Below are 16,982 nucleotides of genomic sequence, written 5' to 3'. Positions count from 1 at the left end.
TAAGAATATCTTGAAATTGAAAAGTGAAATACATATTTATGTATGTGTATATATATAGATAGATAGCTATTATACAATACCACAATAACAAAATGCTTTTCTACACATTTTCTATACATGTTAAATATTTTATGTACAGAGTTAAATATGAGAAGAAAATATATGAAGAACATCATATAGTTTTTACAATGGTGTGATTTCAAGCAATACCTTTGTAGCCCATACTGCTCACAAAAAAATATAATGTAATGGTCACTGGTTTCTGGAATACTGAACAAAGATTCATGGAAGAAGGAGCAGATGTCAAGGACACAGGATATAAAAGAGCAAAAAGGGAATAAATAAAGTATTTGTATTTCAGAATGGAAAGAGAACCAAGGAACTCTAAAAGCTACAGAATATTTATGGATTAACCAAGGTAGGAAAAAGTATAAGGTTAAGACTAAATAGATTTTCTTGGACTCTTCAATGAATATTTAAGGGATATAGGTACTATTACAGTAAATATATCCTTTCTCACCAAATGCACCCATATAATTCATAATATAAGACCTAGGTGTATATTTCAATTCACAAACTATGAAAGCTAAAAGCAGATAATTTAAGTTGATTGTACTCAACTAAGTAAAACAGCATGGCCCCCTGAGGGAAAGACCCTAGGTAGCTTGTATCAGGAAAGTCAATCGACCAATCACCACCACTTTAACCATCTTGAAAGAACAGTTTGAGAACTTGAATCTAAGAAATAATCATACTTTGGAAAGTATCATGAAATAATCATGCTTTGGGTCATATGCCCTCAGTATCATACTGGGAAGCACTGTCTATGGAGAGGCAACCTGGTTCCTATAGGCACCACAGTCATAGTTACTAAGGACTCAGTACAGTAAGACATGATCAACAGTTTTGGCAATGCCAAATGGTTCCATGTCAGAAAATGAGATGATTATATCATTGGAAATGACATCAAAGAAGATGCATCACCACATCACTATCACCATGAGACCTTTCCATCTGAACCGCAGACAAAACTGTCCATATGTGTTGTCTTTCCCATTGAAATGTAAATTCTGTAAGAGCAGGGATTGTCTTATTTTTCTATTTGTCTCCTCAGTACTTAGCACAATGCTTTGCATGTATTGGAGGTTTAATACATGCTTTTTTTCTTTCATTTTGCTCTTTGAAGGAATTTTGTTCTTTTATTTATTTAATAAATATCTATTTGATAGTTTGATAGGATTAATATATAAACTCTAAATTAATCAGATTACAATCTGTCCATACCTAATTCTGTGTAACTCTTGCCTATGTTCTCCTACACTTTCTGTAGGTATTTTTTTTTTTATCATTTGATGAGTGAGAATGCAGCATGTGAATACTCAGTCTTATCCTTCGCTCTCATCTTATTACTGGCAGCTACTTTTATATCTGCCATGCTCATACAGACACATGCAGCAGTAGGTGAATTTCATGGTTCACCCACAGAACTTTTTTTCTTTTTCTGACCTGAGGTCATGGGTTGATTTGTACGGCTGCTTTATGTACTTGACCTGCCTTATGAGTTAGTTTTTGCCAGTACTGGGTGGTATAACTAATGTTTGATAAAAATCTACATTTTGATTTTAAGCCTCCAAGATTTTATTGAAAACAATGGGGACTTACAAAGAACATCAGAATGAAAACAAACAATAAAAACAACAGACACAGCTCTAGATATTCAAAATTTTGGAATCCTTAGAAAGTACATCCTTTGTACTTTTCTCTGACTGGTACAATTCCCTATTTTTTCTGTGGGTTTAAAGCTTTTAGCCTTAGCAGAGCAGAAACAATAGCTATGCTCTCCAACTACATGCTAGTGATGTTGAAGTAAAACATACTATTTGAAAAAAAAACCATTTGGCACAAGAAAAAATAATGCGGCTATACTACTGCCCTCAATCTATCTTTCTGACAGTTCTAGTCAACTTATCATTTCTTCAGAGTGAAAGATTTTATTTACTTTTATTTTTCTTTAGTCATTTTCAGCTCCACCTTTCCCCTAAAAGTTTCCTACCTGCATATTTTCCTAGCACCATGGCGCTAGCTGACATAGTTGTCCTTGTTGAAAGTATGCTTTGCTAATATATAGATATGTGTTGTCATCCTTCACCATGCCTAGTCACATTGTACAGTTCTAAGGGAGAGTTTATGTTATTTAAAGCAAAGATAGTATTGTTTGTGAATTTTCTATGAATAAAATCAATTCTGCTTTTGGGCATATGACTTAGCTGAAGTTTGTTTTCAGTACCCTTTTAGTTTCATTTATTCAGATACTTCCTCCCTCCCTCCCTTCCTTCCTTCCTTCCTTCCTTCCTTCCTTCCTTCCTTCCTTCCTTCCTTCCTTCCTTCCTTCCTCCCTCCCTCCCTCCCTTCCTCTCTCCCTCCCTTCCCTCCCTCCTTCCTCCCTCCCTTCCTTCCATTCTTCTTGTCTTTGGGTTCCCAAAGGAAATACTACCTGACTGCAAACTCTGGCAGATCTAAATGACTTAAAAACCTTGACATATAAGTTTGGAAGAATTTATTTATCATCAAAGGTGATTTTTTTTTTAATTCCCAGTAACTCATGAATTCTTTGAAAGTCCTTTCTGTTAGAGGTGCAGGAAGTTGCTGCATTCCACTTTGGCTTCCTCCTAGAGTTGGTAATTTCTTCCAAATGAAGTCTAAAATAATCTTCCTGCTTGAGATAGGTTAACTAGTGTCAAGACATTTTCCTGGGCAGTGGCATTCATCTATTTACCTTACTTTCTAATGCTGATCCTTTGGGACCTTAACCTGCCCCTACAGCCTTTGACTCATTTATTTTGCTTCATCTGTGTTCTCCTGGGTCTTGCATCTACATAATCTTGTAATATTTTGCTTTGCTTGTTTTTCAGCATCTGTGTCCTCTTGGCTCCTGAATACTTACTTGGCTTTAATTTGGTGATTTATTTTGGCTTATGATATCTCCCTATGAAGTGCTCCTTATACTGGATACTCTCACCTCATATCTGTGACCTACTCTTGTCTTTTGGACTAAGAACTGATAGCAAATGTTTGCTTTAAAGAGTAAATCAATCCCATAATCTATCTGGCAGTTCAGTGGAACTATATGAGAAATATTTGGAGTGAGATGAGGAATGGGACCTCTAGGACACTTAGGTCATTGTGAACTGTCCAACTCAGCTAAAGGCTTGATATTTTGATGAGGAATTTTTCCATTAAACATATATTTATTAACCATAGAAATGATTTTTTAGTTAATAGAAGAATCATTTATGCCTCTGTAATTGGTGGTTTTGTCTACCATATGACAGTCTTTCAGCATGCGCTCCTTTCTCTGCCCTCTCCAGGCTATAGTCACTGTCAACTCTGTGGCTATTCATTACAGCATCAACTTTTTGCAAGGAGGTTATAGGGAATTATACATCTTAGGCAATTTTATTCTGCTACTTAAAAATGACAGTATTCATATAGAAATCCTTTAAAGACAGTTGGTAGGGGTGGCTAGGTGGCACAGTGGATAAAGCACCGGCCCTGGAGTCAGGAGTACCTGGGTTTAAATCTGGTCTCAGACACTTAATAATTACCTAGCTGTGTGGCCTTGGGCAAGCCACTTAACCCCATTTGCCTTGCAAAAACCTAAAGAAAACCAAAACAAAACATAAAGACAGTTGGTAGCTGGGCCTTGAGTCAGGAAGATCTGAGTTTTAATCTAGCCTCAAACATTTACTCAATTTCTGGCCCTAGAATCTATTTGTTTCAATTTTATCAGCTATAAAATGGGAATAAATAAGAGACTTTATAATGCACATATCTTTTGAGGATCAAATAAGATAATATTTATAATTAGCACAGTGCTACTATATGGTAAGCTAAAAATGTTTATTACCTTCCCTTTCCCTTACCTCTTGCTAGATGGGGGCAAACAGGAGAATGAAAGGGCTGTGATGATGTTTTGTCCTTCATTCTCGAGGAAGACCATGACATCAGGGAGGTGATGCTATGACAAGCATGTGAATTGGGTTTGAGTAGGGTGTGGGGGCTGTGCTAAGTCACCAGCCTCACTTTCTCCTCCAGACCCATTTGGGACAAGTGACCAGATATGTATCAGGATGACTGGAGATGACCTTGGATGTGAGGCAATCAGGACTAAGTGACTTGCAGCTAGTAAATGTCAAGGGTCTGAGGTCACATATGCATTCAGGTCCTCTTGATTTTAAACTGGTGCTCTACTCACCACACCACCTTATTACATCATCACTCAAATACAGATCTAAATAATGAGAGAAATGTTAATTGTTCATGGGTAGGCCATGTCAATAAAATAAATAAAATAAAATAAAAATGAAAAAATACAGCAAATTAATTTACTTTTTTCAGTGTCACACAGATAAAATTACCAAGGAATTATTTTATAGAGCTAGAAAAAAATTAATAGCAAAACCCATTTGGAGGAATGAAAGGACAAGAGTGCTAAGAGAATCAATGAAAAAAAATGTGAAGGAAGGTGGCCTACTTAGTAATACCAGTCTCAAGCTATTCTGCTATTGGACAAAAAAGAAGTTGATCAGTCAAACAGTTTAGGTCCAGAATAAGAACACAGTAGCCTAGTGTTTGATAAACCCAAAGCTTCCAGTTATTGGTACAAGAAATCACTATAGGAAAAAAACTGCTAGGAAACTAGAAAATGTCTTGGTAAAAACTAGGCATGGACCATCATCTCATACCATATGCAAGAGAAGCTCAAAATATGCATCTGGCTTAGAAATAGAACATGAAATCAAAAACCAATTAAGAGAGCATGTATGGAATTACCTCTCAGGTCTATGATAAGAAAAGAGATAGAGAGAAGCAAGAGATAGAGATTCACATGAAGTAAAATGGATAATTTTGATGACATAAAATTAAAAAAATATTTTATAGAAACAAAAGCAAATTAGAAGAAAATCAGGAAACTGGGAGAAAATTGGAGCAAATTTCTCCAATAAAGTTCTTTAAAAATTTTGATTCAGTTCTTTTTAAGTTTGAAAAAGGGCTATAAAGCATGCTCCAAAAGAAGTTAAAGGACTATGTATAAGCTAGAAATGAAGAGCAAAGGCAAACGCATAATTTTCTTTAAACAGTTAAAGGACTGACATGTCTCTGTTGTTCTAGAAAACAGGACTAAGACCATAGAGTCAGCTTTTGGCCTTACATAGAAAGAATAAACAGAGTTCTTCAAAAATGAAATAAAGTGCCCTAGGAAATCATGAATATCCTTCTTAGGAGATGTCTAAGAAGAATTTGTATACCCTTATGGTAGATGCTATGGAAGAAGTCTCTTTCATGAAAATTCTGTAAAAAAATTAGAAATAAGAAACACCCCATTCTACCAGAAGAACATGTGAAAAATGGTTTGTTTTCTTCAATAAAGCGTACTTGAAATATATAGCTGTTTTTGAAGCACTCTAATCTAGTAATCTCCCCCAAATCAGTACACTTTGGCTGAGCTGGTAGGTTTTTTTCCTAACAAGATTTACATCTTTCCTAACTCAAAATACATTTCATCAACAAAATCTCTTAAATATTCTTTTCTATCTTTCAGATCCATATTCTCTCTTTCCTTTCCACCTTTCTCCCATCTATTGAGAAGGCAAACAATATATTAATTATCCATGTTAAATACGTAAAACATTTTCCCTATTAGTCATATCATAAAACAAAGTAAAAAAAATAAAGTTAGTGAAAAAATTATACTTCAGTTTGTATTCAGAGTTTAATAGTTCTCTCTCTGGAAGTTGATAAAATTTTTTTCATCCCACATGCTTTGGAAACATCTTGGATAATTTATTGATCAATGTAGCCTAGTCTTCCACTGTTGATCATATATTACAACATTGTTTTTACTGTGTAGAATTATTTCCTGGTTCTTCTTACCTCAATTTATTTCAGTTCATAGATATCTTTCCAGGTTTTTCTGAAACCATTGCTTATAGCATGTTAGTACTCCAAACCAATCATACACTACAACTTGTTCAGTCATTCCCCAATTTCTTTGCAATCAAAAAAATAACTGATATAAATATTAGGTCTTTTCCCCTTTGATCTCTTGGGTTGTTGGATCAAAGGGTATGTACAATTTTATAACTCCCTGGACATAGTTCCAAATTATACTCCACAATGATTGAACCAGTTCACTACTTTATAAGTAGTCGATTAATAAAGCTATTTTCCCTCATCTTTTCAAGCATCTCATTTGTCATTTCTGATGTGAGTGAGGTAATACTATAAATAAATAATACAAATAAATAATATTTGTTTTAATTTGGCATTCTCTAATCAATACCGATTAGAACATTTTAATACAATTTGATTTGATTTCTTCTGAAAACTGACCATATACTTAATCATTTATCAGTTGAAGAATGGATCTTATTTTTACAAATTTGCCTCAGTTCTTTATATATATTTGAGAAATGGGGCTTTATCAGAAAAAACTTGCTATAAAATTTTTGATATTACTTCATTATCTATGGTACCTTTTTGCAAATAAAATTTTCAGGAAAAAAGATCTAAATGGAAAAAAAATATTTATAGCAGCCATTTTATAGTGGCATAAAATTGGAAAATAATGGTATGCCCATCAACTAGGGAATGGATAAACAAGTTATGGCATATTATGGTGATGGAATACTATCATGCTAAAATGGAGTTTTAATTAGGCCTATTTTTTGCTTATGCTTTGTCTTGATTTGCCTTTTTTTGACTTCAGTTGAAATATAAAAGATTCTGCTTCAGTCCTTTATTTTAATTCTACTTATGTCTTTCTGTTTCAAATGTATTCCCTTTATATAACATAATGCTGGATTCTGATTCTAATTCATTGTGCTATTATATAACATTTTATGAATTAACTCATTCCATTCACATTCACAATTATTACTAATTGTATCAGGCTAAAATTGTTAGGCCAGAATTATCACAGGTAGTAGAGAAGCAATTCATACTCCATTGCATCTGAACTTCAGAGGCTGTCTTGAGGGTGCAATCATCTGTGAACAAAATGTCATGCACCATCTTACTCTCCATTTTGGTCTTGGCTTGTTACCTTTTCTTTCAAATTAAATAATTTACCAACAGTACAGAAGCTAATATTGATGCCATTTTTTTCTCACTGAAGACATCCAACAATATTGAGAAAACAGGAGAGCAAACACACTCCTTTGGTTACTGAGAAAGCATGCCATCATGAAAATGGCATACAATGCTGATAAACTTCTCTGGGCAACCCAGTTTCACAATGACCTTCTTTGGACACTCATGACTGACAGTATCAAAGGTCAACAAATATCAATTCTCCTGGCATTTCTCCTGGAGTGAAAAGGTACCAAACACCATGTTGGCCCTTCCAAAGTCTCTTGGGCATTTGCCCCTCTTGGGCAAATGATCATCTTCCAGAAGATCAATCAACAGCAAGAAAACAGAGGTCCTCTATCAGTCAGCATATCTATAGATGGAATAATTGATCACATTAAAGAGAGAAATTGTGAATGTTGTCTACATAGAATATGAAGTTGATGCATGAATTATCAGAGCTATGTTAGCATTTGGGAGGCTCCAAAAGAGTGGGAGAGAAGAGGTATCACGTTGCCTACTAAACTAAAACTCTATAGAGCTCTGTTGATGCCAATACTATTACATATGTGTGAAACAGAGAGTCTACCAGAAAACTGAACTGCTTCTACATGAATTGTCTCAGGAAGATCCTATAGATTACCTGACAAGAGAAGATACCAAACACTGAGGTCCTTCTAAGGCTGAACTTCTAAGCACTTAGACTCCATTATAGAAAGCATAACTTTGATGGGTTGGCAATGTTGTTTGAATGCAAATGCATTTACCCCCAAAAATTGTTTATGGAGAACTCACAAGGTAAGCCCTCACAAGGTGGTTGAAATTGTATAAGGAAACTCTCATAATATCGCTGAAGGTTGTGAGACATGGAAAATGCTGGCAGCATTCGTCTGCATCTCTTCCTTGCTTATGGGTCTCTTTTGTGTGAGAAAAAAATTTCCCCATTTTACCTCTCCCTTCCCAATTTCCCAGTACATCCCTCTTTCTCACTCCAACATTTTTTGAGACACCCTAATATAATCAACTCATACTCACACTTTCTCTGTAGACACTTTCCAATTATCCTAATAATGATAAAATTCTTTTAAATTGCATATATTATCTTCTCATATAGAAATGTAAACAGTTTATTGAGTCTATTATAATTACTTTTTTCATCTTTTCTTTTTTGTGATAATCTTGAGTCTCTTGTTTGAGTGAGGGAAGGAAGGAGGGAGGAAGGAAGGAGGGATGGGAGGGAGGGAGAAAGGAAGGGAGGGAGGGAGGAAGGAAAGGAGAAAGTGAGGAGGGAAGGAAGGAAGGAGGAACTTCTGACCAATTATTTGACCTCCTCACCATCTCTGAGTTGAGAGCTACTGAAGAAGCTGCTGCTGCCAGTAAGCCTGCATCCAAAGTCTAGCTCCTGTGTTTCTATTGTCCTCTGGGCCTTTGAATATTCTGGTGTTAACGACCTCTCTCTCTTCTATGGTCCTCTTACGTTATCCTAGACTTTATAAATATCTCTCATTGACTTTCTATGGGCAATGCCACTCAAAAATTTGATTTTAGACTTTATTTTGAAGTTGTTTAGAGGAGAACATTGGGAATTTTATCTGGGAGTTAGTCTGTACTTTGCCATCTTCATTCCTCTTGATATTTTCTATTATGGTCTTATAAAGACATCTTTTATGACTTTTTCTTGGAAATGTTAGGGAAAAAGTAATACAAATTAGCAATCATTTTTATTGCTTAAATTCATAAACATTTCCTGTCAAATTGTACTTATACCATTATGAGACCACCCAGAAACAGAAAAAATGTTCCAAGTTTCAATTCAATTCAATGATTGAATCTCTGATTCTCAAACATCACCATTCTCTATGCATTGTCTCAGACTATTCCCAATAGTCCTCCTTCTCTTTCTTCCTTTAATTCTTGCCCTGTTTAAGATTCAACTTTAATGCAAATTTTCCCTGATCCTACTAGTGTATCATGATCTTCACTAGGACATTAAGTCCTACTTGACTTTCATTTGTAATGCATTTATTCTAAGCTATTAAATATTCAGTAGAATGTAAACTCATTGAGGGAAGGAGACACTTTTCATTTTTGTCTTTGCATACTGACTACCAAGCCTGCTTGCTGGAACATAGTAGATACTTGAAGAATTTGATAAATTAAATACTTCTTGATAGCTTTATAAGCTGTGAAACTCTTTCAGTTACCTAACAAAATGATTTGAACATATTAGCCTGCAAATACATTTTTAACAGCTGACCAGTGAAATAATGCTTAGTTTGAAAAAGTTGCTACTTAAATCACATTTTGAAAAATATACAAAAAATCTATCTTGCGGTAAACATACAGAACCCCAAGTAAGTATGTTTTGACAAGATAAACTAGTCTCATAATCACAAAGCAACAACAAAATATTAAAAACAAATGTAGAGAACAAAATGGTTTTCATTATTAAGATAGAGCTGCAGTGTTATTGTGGTTTGGGATCTGATGAAAAACCTTTTCAACCTTACTCCTTTACCCTTTTCTAAGTAAAAGCAATTTCAAATTGCTAGGGGAAATTTACACTTTTAAAAATTCATTGAAAAGGAAACCATTAGGAAAAATATAAAGAATTTTCTATTCCTTGTCCTGGTATAGTGAGTCTATTTAAATTTAAGCTAGAACATGAAGGTAGAAAGTAGAACCCATAGAAACAAGCAAGTCCTCAAAAAATCCCATACAAAACAATTCCAACACATGGTAAAAAATGTTTTTTTTTTTTTTCACCAGAAAGTCTCAACCAGTACCTTTTGAATTCCTGCTGGAGACTCCAAGACATTGTTCTCTGATCCGTTGCTTCGGTTAATCATTCGCCACATTTGGGAATACATGCTATCCCTCTCAAAAGGATTCATCCCCTTCATGCGAACATGTTCATAAACTGCAGAGTCCAAGACAGTGCCATAAGGAATATCTGTTTGCCTTGAAAGATCCTGGAGAGACCTTCATTGTTGGGAGAGAAGAGAGATAAGACAAATGAGATCATGGCTGCAAGCAAGCCAAAATAGACAGCTGGAGGCAAGTTAATGCAACATGTGTGAAGACAATTGTCAAGGTCCTTGGTTTGTTTGATTGGTTTGGAAAAAAAGTGAAAGCTATGAGAACTGTCTTTACATTTGTAACTATAAGTAGAAAAACAAGTTTAGGCAATGATTTTAAACAATAATCACTTTCTTCATGAGAGAAAGTTCTGGTTTCTACAACGTAGTAAACTAAATTAGAAGACAATTACATAATAACTTGAAGTAATTTCTCCTTTTTTCTGTATTTTACCAGAGAACAAGCTGAAAGGTGAAAGATTAAAAATCATTATTTCAATATTGCTGCAAAATACTCTATGTAGGCACTAGTGGGATTGATGAAGTTAACCTAGTAGAGAGCATATTATTTTGGCTATCTTGTTTCATATAAACAATATGTTTTCAGCTGAAATGTATATTTATTTCATGTAAGAGCTCAACATTATGCTCTGGGGAAGCATTGTAATATAATTTTCAGTCATTTATTTATTTATTTTTTATGACCTCTAAGTGGTTTGTTCATTATATTTGCTCTAGTAATTTTTAAAAGACTATCTATTCCAAATACACTTGTAGCAGTTATAGAAAAGGAAAGGAAATACAAATAAATGTATATGGATTTCCTACTTTTAGAACTTAGTATACCAACACTTTGGTGTAGCAGATGTGAACCTAATGTGAACCTCAGTTTACCTAATGTAGTATAATGAGTCATTATCAGACAATTAATTTTTGTACTAAAACACAGAGAAAAATGAACTGATTATTCAGAGTATTGTTTAAGGTTTCTGAAAAATCATTGTGCTGTGAATAACTATGGGAACACATTCCAACTTTGTTAGCAATGTTCAGTAATGTTTCACACATTCAACACTAATGGCTGACTTTTATGCTTAAATGTAAATATTAGGTAACCAGCATTATGGTGGCATGCTACAAATTCTTTATATTCTCTGGGTATTTAAACACATTTTTTTTATTTTTTTATTTTTATTTTATTTTATTTTTGTGCAAGGCAAATGGGGTTAAGTGGCTTGCCCAAGGCCACACGGCTAGGTAATTATTAAGTGTCTGAGACCAGATTTGAACCCAGGTACTCCTGACTCCAAGGCCAGTGCTTTATCCACTATGCCACCTAGCCACCCCCTAAACACATTTTTTAAAAAAAGACAGTAATTTCTCCAAGGCACAAATGGTCCCTCGGCAAAGAAATTCATCTGGTAAATACTCCTAATCTCTTCCTAGGAATTTGCAAAGTGATTAATGATTTCCTGAAAGTTTTATCCCTTATAGTCTGTAATAGGATATGAACAGTGGGGAGTAATAATTGGCAGTAATTGTTTTCATACATGTTCAACCCATTTCAGGAACTATGTGTTAGGAAAATACTCTTAGGAAGCATGGTTTCTAATGATTTCCTCCCTCTTAATAAAATAACTTGTGATTTTTAAGAGCTCCATGTAGCTAAATAATTTTTAAATAATTGTTGTTGAGTTGTTTCAGTTCTGTCCAACTCTGTGACTTCATTTGGTGTTTGTATGGAAAAGGTATTGGAGTGTTTGCAATTTCCTCTACCAGCTCATTTTATAAATGAGGAAAATGAGCAAATAAGGTTGTTTCTTGTCCAGGATCACATAGCTAGTAAGTATCTGAGACCAAGTTTGAACTCATGAAGATGAGTCTTCTTAATTCTAAGCCCAGTGATCCACGCACAAAAATTTCTAAAATGCACTGATTGCTCCTGGCATAACCATCACCTAAACTATCTAAAACAATCTAAAAATATTACATAAATTACTATAAAATACAGTAATTTTCCCAAGTTGGAAATAATCCCTTGGCATCATGTCAATATTTTTTATCTCTTCCTTGGAATTTCTAGAAAAAATGACTTGTGATTTCCTGACAGACTAATAATTCCTTATTATTAATAAGTCTGTAATGGGAAATGAAAAGAGGGAGGAGGAATTATCTCATGGACTACCAGTCTTCATGATCTAAGGGAAAATGAGTTTCCAAGTATATTTTTTAGCTTTTAAGCTAATTTCATTATTGGAAAAGGTAAACTAAAGTGAGAGTTCATATAAATAATGGAAACCTAAGCAGAATAATAATAACAAAAGCTTGTCTTGGCTGGGCTACAAATCTATACACTTCTGTGAGGGCAGGTGCTCCTAGAATAAACCATAATTATGTTTGTTATATTGCTTCAATAAGAATTTTGTTTCCAAAGAACAATTTATTGCACATTTACTATTGTCTGGAGTAGTGAATGAGAACATATCAAATATTAACATTTAACACATTTCCTACTGTTTGAGTAAGAGCACTTTAAAGTGAAAACAAGACTCATTATTTAAAAAAAATAACTCAAGGACCAAATAGAGATAGCCATATAGGCTTATGCTGGAACCAGACATATCTGGATTAGAAGAAGCCGTACTGAGGTATATTAAGATTTTGACCAGTATAAAACTGCCATTTGCTACCTAGACATTATTAAAAAATTAACAAGCTGCATAATGACTATTCAGAAGGCTTTCATTTGGTGACATTAATATTATGGGAGGAGTATTTTAAGGATATTTGTAAACAAATGTATTTAATCACCATTTGACCTAAATTTCATGATAGCAAAATTTGAATATTCAGTTTCCCTTTTCTCATTTTTTTTTTTTTTACCCTGCCTCTTCCAAACCTAACATGAAATCATGGTATGGAAATTGTGGTATCAAAATCAATCTACCGGGAAATGTCAATAGCATAAAATGCCAAATTTTGACTTTATCTAAAGGGAAGAACATAAGGCAGCATCATTTGTGAAGGTTAGATTTCTTTAGAATGAAAAGTAATGCTAAAAAAAGTGACGGGGTTGCTGTAGATAATATAAATCAATGTTAGCAATTGTTTCGCAAATCTTCATGTTATGTTTTATAAAAGCTGGAGAAGTAAAGGTTAGCAATGACACAAAGTTAGCAGGAATAGTATGTTCTGGAGAAACATGATTTCTGTCTTGAACTATGTAAGTGCTCTGTCATGGTGAGAAGTTGTAGAGAAACCAATTTTGGTTAAATATAAGTAAAAAATGCTTCACATTTTGAATTGCCCAAAAGCTTCACTGTAAAAATGATATCTGGAGAATTTACCTCTTGGGTTTATTACAAGAATCAAATGGGATAATGTTTTAAGGTACAAACTTAAAGCACCATTTAAATGTCAGTTTGTATTATTATTATCTTCCAAGTGGAATAAGCTTTCTCAGTAGGCAGATGACCCATTAGTGTATAAAAGCTTCTCCGGAATATTCTAGTATGTCATTAATATTGCATATCATAGTTTTCTGTGTACGTGACTCATCCCACAAGTAGACTGTTAATGAGCAGAGAAATTAGGTATTATCCTGAATTTCCATCTCCCTCAGCAGAACAGGGTTCTACACACAGAAGTTACTTAGCAATTCTGAATAAATAAATGAACAGATGACTTTTGTTTATTTTCCACTGTAATTCTGAAATACCCTCAGTAAAAATTACAGTCTGTCAAACTTGTCATTTTCCATTTTAACATGCCAAAACTAGTATAAGTGAGAAAACCTGAATGACAAAAAGAAAAGTACATGCATATAGCTTATTGTTAGAGGAGATATATGCTTAAGAAACATGAAACAGAAAATAAGTTCCATTGATTGAAGCTTTGTTGTAATTTTAATTCTAATAGGGTTTTAGATTCTATCATAAACTCCTAAAATTAATACCTTTGCAACTCAGGTTGCATTTTTCCCCCCCAAAAAAATAATTTCTGAGAGAGGCTGATTACAAACTAATGAGAATCAGCAATATAGTATCATGACTTAAATATGATAAGAAAAGGGGCTGAATTGGTGAAATCTTGTCTTTTCTCTACACCTTAAAATCTTAAAAAGAAACCCAGGGCACCAGGAGGTTAAATGCCTTAATATAGAGTCTCTTTGTATGTGTCAGAGGGAGGACATCTACCTAAATCATCTTGGCTTTGAGGTCAGTTCTATCCATCATGCTATGCTGCTTCTCTATATAGTCCAAATAAAATACTGGGATATATTAATAGGTCTATCATTCATTTTAAGAGTGTTCCCTTGACACATATCAGCTATTTGTCCCTGGGTAAGTCACTTAACCTCTCAGCTCTTGAGGACTATAAGCTTTAGCCTGACAGTCATAGGCATTGGGAGTTTTAAGCCTTCTTTCTGACACATATTATCTGTGTGACCAAGGACACATTAATCTTTCTGTGTCCTAGGCAATAATCTCTAAGTCTATAAGTTACAAGACAAACTATTGTTCTATATTGGTGGAGAAAATGTCCACATGAGGAGTTCCTTACATCAATGAAATCCAAGGTTATCTCCCCAAATGACTAAAATAACTAGGAAAATAAGTGAAATTAATAAAAATACATTAAATTTTTTTTTTGCAGTTGGTATTCTTAAAAGGGCAGTGAGATGGCACAGTGGATAGAGTGCTGGACATGGAATCAGGAAGACCTGAGTTCAAATCCAGCCTCGGACACTTCCCAAGCTATGTGACCTTAGTCAAGTCAATTAATTTCCTCATCTGGAAAAGGAGCTGGAGAAGAAAAAGGCAAACTACTCCAGTATCTTTGCCAAGAAAACCACACATGAGGGGATGAGGTGTTGAACATAGTTCATCAACTAATTAACAACAAAAACTGCATTTGTCACCCTTCCACCAAAGCCTAATCCCCCCATTCCTATTTCTGTTGAAGGTACTACTATTCCTCTAATTATTAGTTCATAGTCATCCTTGACTCTTTCCTCTCTGTCACCTTGTGAATCCAATGACTGAGTTTAGCCAATAATATTTCAACAATATGCAATGCATGTTTCCCCTAATTATAAGAAAACTCATAACATAACCACACTAATTCAGGTCCTCATTACTTCTCACTAGTCTTAAAAACTTCTAAACAGTTTCCTTGAATTTAATCTCTCCCTTCTCCAATTCATCCTCCAGATAACCACCAGATTTATTTCCCTGCTCAAAAATGTTTAAAGCTTCTCATTTTATGAATGAAACACATGTTTATCTATGTCTTTAATAAGCTGCCTTCAACCTAGCATTTCAGGACTATTGAACATTATCCTTCTGCATGAGCATGTCATTCTTTTTTTTTTTAGTTTTTTTTTGCAAGGCAAATGGGATTAAGTGACTTGCCCAAGGCCACACAGCTAGGCAATTATTAAGTGTCTGAGACCGGATTTGAACCTAGGTACTCCTGACTCCAAGGCCGGTGCTTTATCCACTGCCCCACCAAGCCACCCCAAGCATGTCATTCTTGCCAAAATTGCCCATGTTCATTTTTCCATTCTATCTATGGTGTCTGCATCTTTCCAGAGGCTATCCCATATTCCTGTGATTCCCTCGTTACCTCTGTCTCATGGAATCCTCAGGTACGATGCCTCCTGCTAGAGTAAAGATTCTAATTCAGAGTTTGCAGAGCACAAAGGATCTAGGGACTGATTTCAGGACTTGGAGGAAAAAAATACAACTTTTTCCAACATTAAAAGGTTTATTTTTATTATTATATATTTTATGCATTTAAAGATATTTTTTCTGAGTTATGTTCATAGTAGTCCATAGGACTTGTTAGAATCTCAGAGGGGTTTACAACACATTAAATGTTAAGAATTCCTTTATAAGAATAAATTTGTCCTGATACTATCTAGTTGTTATCACCAGAAATTGCTTTTATAAAAGTCTATTTTGTATGTGTTTTATATTAAGTTTTCTCTGGGCATATGATGGTCTCTGAAAAATGACGACCAAAAACATATGCCTCTTGATCTTTGGTTAAGCTTCTAGCATGAAATCTAACATATAATTAGTTCTAATTGAATGAATTAATGAATTAGTGACCTTTAAAATAATAACAATTCTCATTCATATGATGCTATTCATCTTGTAAAGAATTTTCCTTCCAATAAACTTTTAGGAAAGTTATGCAAGTAACAGACAAAAGAGGAACTCCGAGGCTTAGAGATTAAGTGATTTTCCTAGATCATGAAGGTAGGTTGAATAAAATCAAGAATTAAAACTCAAGTGTCCTAAATCTAAATCTTGTTGTAGGTAATCTAACTTAACTGAAAGTTAAGCCTGAAATTTTGCATTAAAATTTAGGTTTCCCTCCATATCTGACATGTTTTAACTTTTTCTGCACTCTAGTAGTTGTTATTGGTAATAGATCTCACTAGTCCCATGAATTCATTAGAAAATCCTTAATTAGACATTAAGGAAATCATAGTATTTAATTAAACAGTCATTTATTAAGTATCTATAACCAAAACACAGTTGAGCTGCAAACTGATCTGAGGAAGCTTCTGGTATCACAACATAATTTGCACTCAGGTTGGATGAATTATATATTTTTAAAAATAATTTTTTGTTGTTTGGGTTGTTTAAATTACTTATATAACCCCAAATATCTCTCCTGCTCTACCTCATGAAAAGCAAACATAACAAAAATGTTTAAAAGGGGGAAAATTGTTTAGTAAAGAAAAAGAAAAAAATGCATGTAGCACATCCTTAGTATTTCACTTATACGAAGAAATAGGGAGAATTATTTTCTAGTAACTTATCTTCAGGGCAAAACTTGATCATAATAATATCATACCATTCAATTCATTTTTTGATTTTGCCTATTTCTATTCTTGGAGTCATTGAGCATATTATTTTCCTATTTCTATTTCCTATTTCATTTTACTTCAGTTCATGTCATTCCATGCTTCTCTGTATT

General features: G+C 34.1%; 1 protein-coding gene across 4 annotated transcripts in view; it reads right to left on the bottom strand.

Annotated features, from left to right (window-relative positions):
- GRID2 (glutamate ionotropic receptor delta type subunit 2) overlaps positions 1–16,982 on the bottom strand; it is a 1,800,826-nt gene that overhangs the window by 213,476 nt on the left and 1,570,368 nt on the right. For all 4 annotated transcript variants that reach the window (XM_074228050.1, XM_074228051.1, XM_074228052.1 and 1 more), the window contains one exon: positions 9,918–10,113. In XM_074228050.1, coding sequence (XP_074084151.1) covers positions 9,918–10,113 — 196 coding nt within the window. The remainder of the gene's footprint in view (positions 1–9,917; positions 10,114–16,982) is intronic.

This window comes from Macrotis lagotis, chromosome 3 (genome assembly GCF_037893015.1).
Source record: "Macrotis lagotis isolate mMagLag1 chromosome 3, bilby.v1.9.chrom.fasta, whole genome shotgun sequence".
Lineage (NCBI taxonomy): Eukaryota > Metazoa > Chordata > Mammalia > Peramelemorphia > Peramelidae > Macrotis > Macrotis lagotis.
This window is presented reverse-complemented; position numbering and strand designations above follow the sequence as displayed.